This window comes from Aplysia californica, unplaced genomic scaffold (assembly GCF_000002075.1).
Source record: "Aplysia californica isolate F4 #8 unplaced genomic scaffold, AplCal3.0 scaffold00111, whole genome shotgun sequence".
In the NCBI taxonomy this organism is placed as follows: domain Eukaryota; kingdom Metazoa; phylum Mollusca; class Gastropoda; order Aplysiida; family Aplysiidae; genus Aplysia; species Aplysia californica.
The window spans coordinates 1,262,697-1,264,380 of record NW_004797381.1 but is presented as its reverse complement, the minus strand read 5'-3'; the positions used below and the strand labels follow the sequence as shown (position 1 = coordinate 1,264,380).

Genomic DNA, 1,684 nt, shown 5'->3' with positions numbered 1-1,684 from the left:
TAGTAATAGTAACAGTACTAATAGTAATAATAATAGTAGTAGTAGTAGTAGTAGTAGTATTTATGTTATTAGTAGTAGTAATAGGCTTCGGTGGCCTAGTGGTTAGGCTCTCGGACTCGCAACCGTAAAGTCGAGGGTTCGAATCCCGTCAGGGGCCCGATTTTGTGTCCTTGGGAAAGACCCTTTGCACAAATTTTCCTCACTTCACCCAGGTGGAAATGGGTACCTGGCTATAGACAGTGAACGATCTTGTCAGTTTGATAGTGTTTCAGCGCGTGAAATCCGCAGCTTGCACTGTATGCTTCCGCGGAAGCCGAGAATGTTTCTGAGTGTTCTCAGAGGGTCTGCTGGGGTAATAATAGTTGTAAAGCGCATAGAGCATAGTAATAATAGTAATAATAGTAATAATAGTAATAATAGTAATAATAGTAATAGTAGTAATAGTAGTAATAGTAGTAATAATAGTAATAATAGTAATAATAGTAGTAATATTAGTAGTAATAGTAGTATTAGTAGTAATATTAGTAGTAGTTGTAACAGCCATAGTAGTAACAGTAGTAACAGTCGTACCAGTCGTAACAGTCGTAACAGTGGTAACATAGTAGTAGTAAAAGTAGTAGTAAAAGTAGTAGTAATAGTAGTAGTAATAGTAGTAGTAATAGTAGTAGTATATAGTAAGTAGTAGTAGTAGGAGGAGTAAGAGTAAGAGTAAGAGTAAGAGTAGTAGTAGCAGCAGCAGCAGCAGCAGCAGCAGCAGCAGCAGCAGCAGCAGCAGCAGCAGCAGCAGCAGCAGCAGCAGCAGCAGCAGCAGCAGCAGGAGGAGGAGGAGGAGGAGGAGGAGGAGGAGGAGGAGGAGGAGGAGGAGGAGGAGGAGGAGGAGGAGGAGGAGGAGGAGGAGGAGGAGGAAGAGGAGGAGGAGGAGTAGCAGGAGTAGTAGTTTATATTTATTATCTGATTTTCGCTATGTCCCAAAATTTAGGTTACAAAGAATATGCACACACAAAATCTCGGGACCTGAAAATCATATCGAAATGAGCATTTTTCTTTAGCTACGTTTGCCACGAGCTACGCTGCAGGACCAAAAATATATGGTGATGTTACATGCTTAGATTAGATGAAACATTAAAAGTTCTTAACAATAACAGCACTATTACTACAAAGAAAAGACCCCCCCCCCCCCCCCAACAAAACCGACACTCGAAAAATTACAGGGAAACTTACCAACCACCATCTTGACCTTCCACAACTGGAGGAAAGGTAAATCGCCTGGAAATGAAGATATAAAAACAAGAGAACGAATTACCATTTACTTTACCTGAGAAAAGGCTCCTTGTAATAATAATAATAATAATAATAATAATAATAATAATAATAATAATAATAATAATAATAATAATAATAACAATAATAGTAATAGTAATAGTAATAATAATAATAATAATAATTGCATTTATATAGCGCATATCCATGCTCAAGAGCTTGCTCTATGCGCTTTACAACTATTATTACCCCAGCAGACCCTCTGAGGACACTCAGAAACATTCTCAGCTTCCTCGGAAGCATACAGTGCAAGCTGCGGATTTCACGCTCTCAAACACTATCAAACATAAAAGATCGTTCACTGTCTATAGCCGGGTACCCATTTCCACCTGGGTGAAGTGAGGAAAATGTGTGCAAAGTGCCT

At 39.1% G+C, this 1,684-nt stretch overlaps 1 protein-coding gene across 1 annotated transcript in view; it reads right to left on the bottom strand.

The window, feature by feature from the left end:
* The window catches only part of LOC101855781, a 3,314-nt gene extending 2,032 nt beyond the window's left edge, over window positions 1–1,282 (bottom strand). Inside the window, exon 1 of the mRNA XM_005095692.3 lies at window positions 1,222–1,282. Coding sequence (XP_005095749.1) covers window positions 1,222–1,231 — 10 coding nt within the window. The 5' untranslated portion in view covers window positions 1,232–1,282. The remainder of the gene's footprint in view (window positions 1–1,221) is intronic.
* Between the last annotated feature and the right edge of the window lie 402 nt (window positions 1,283–1,684).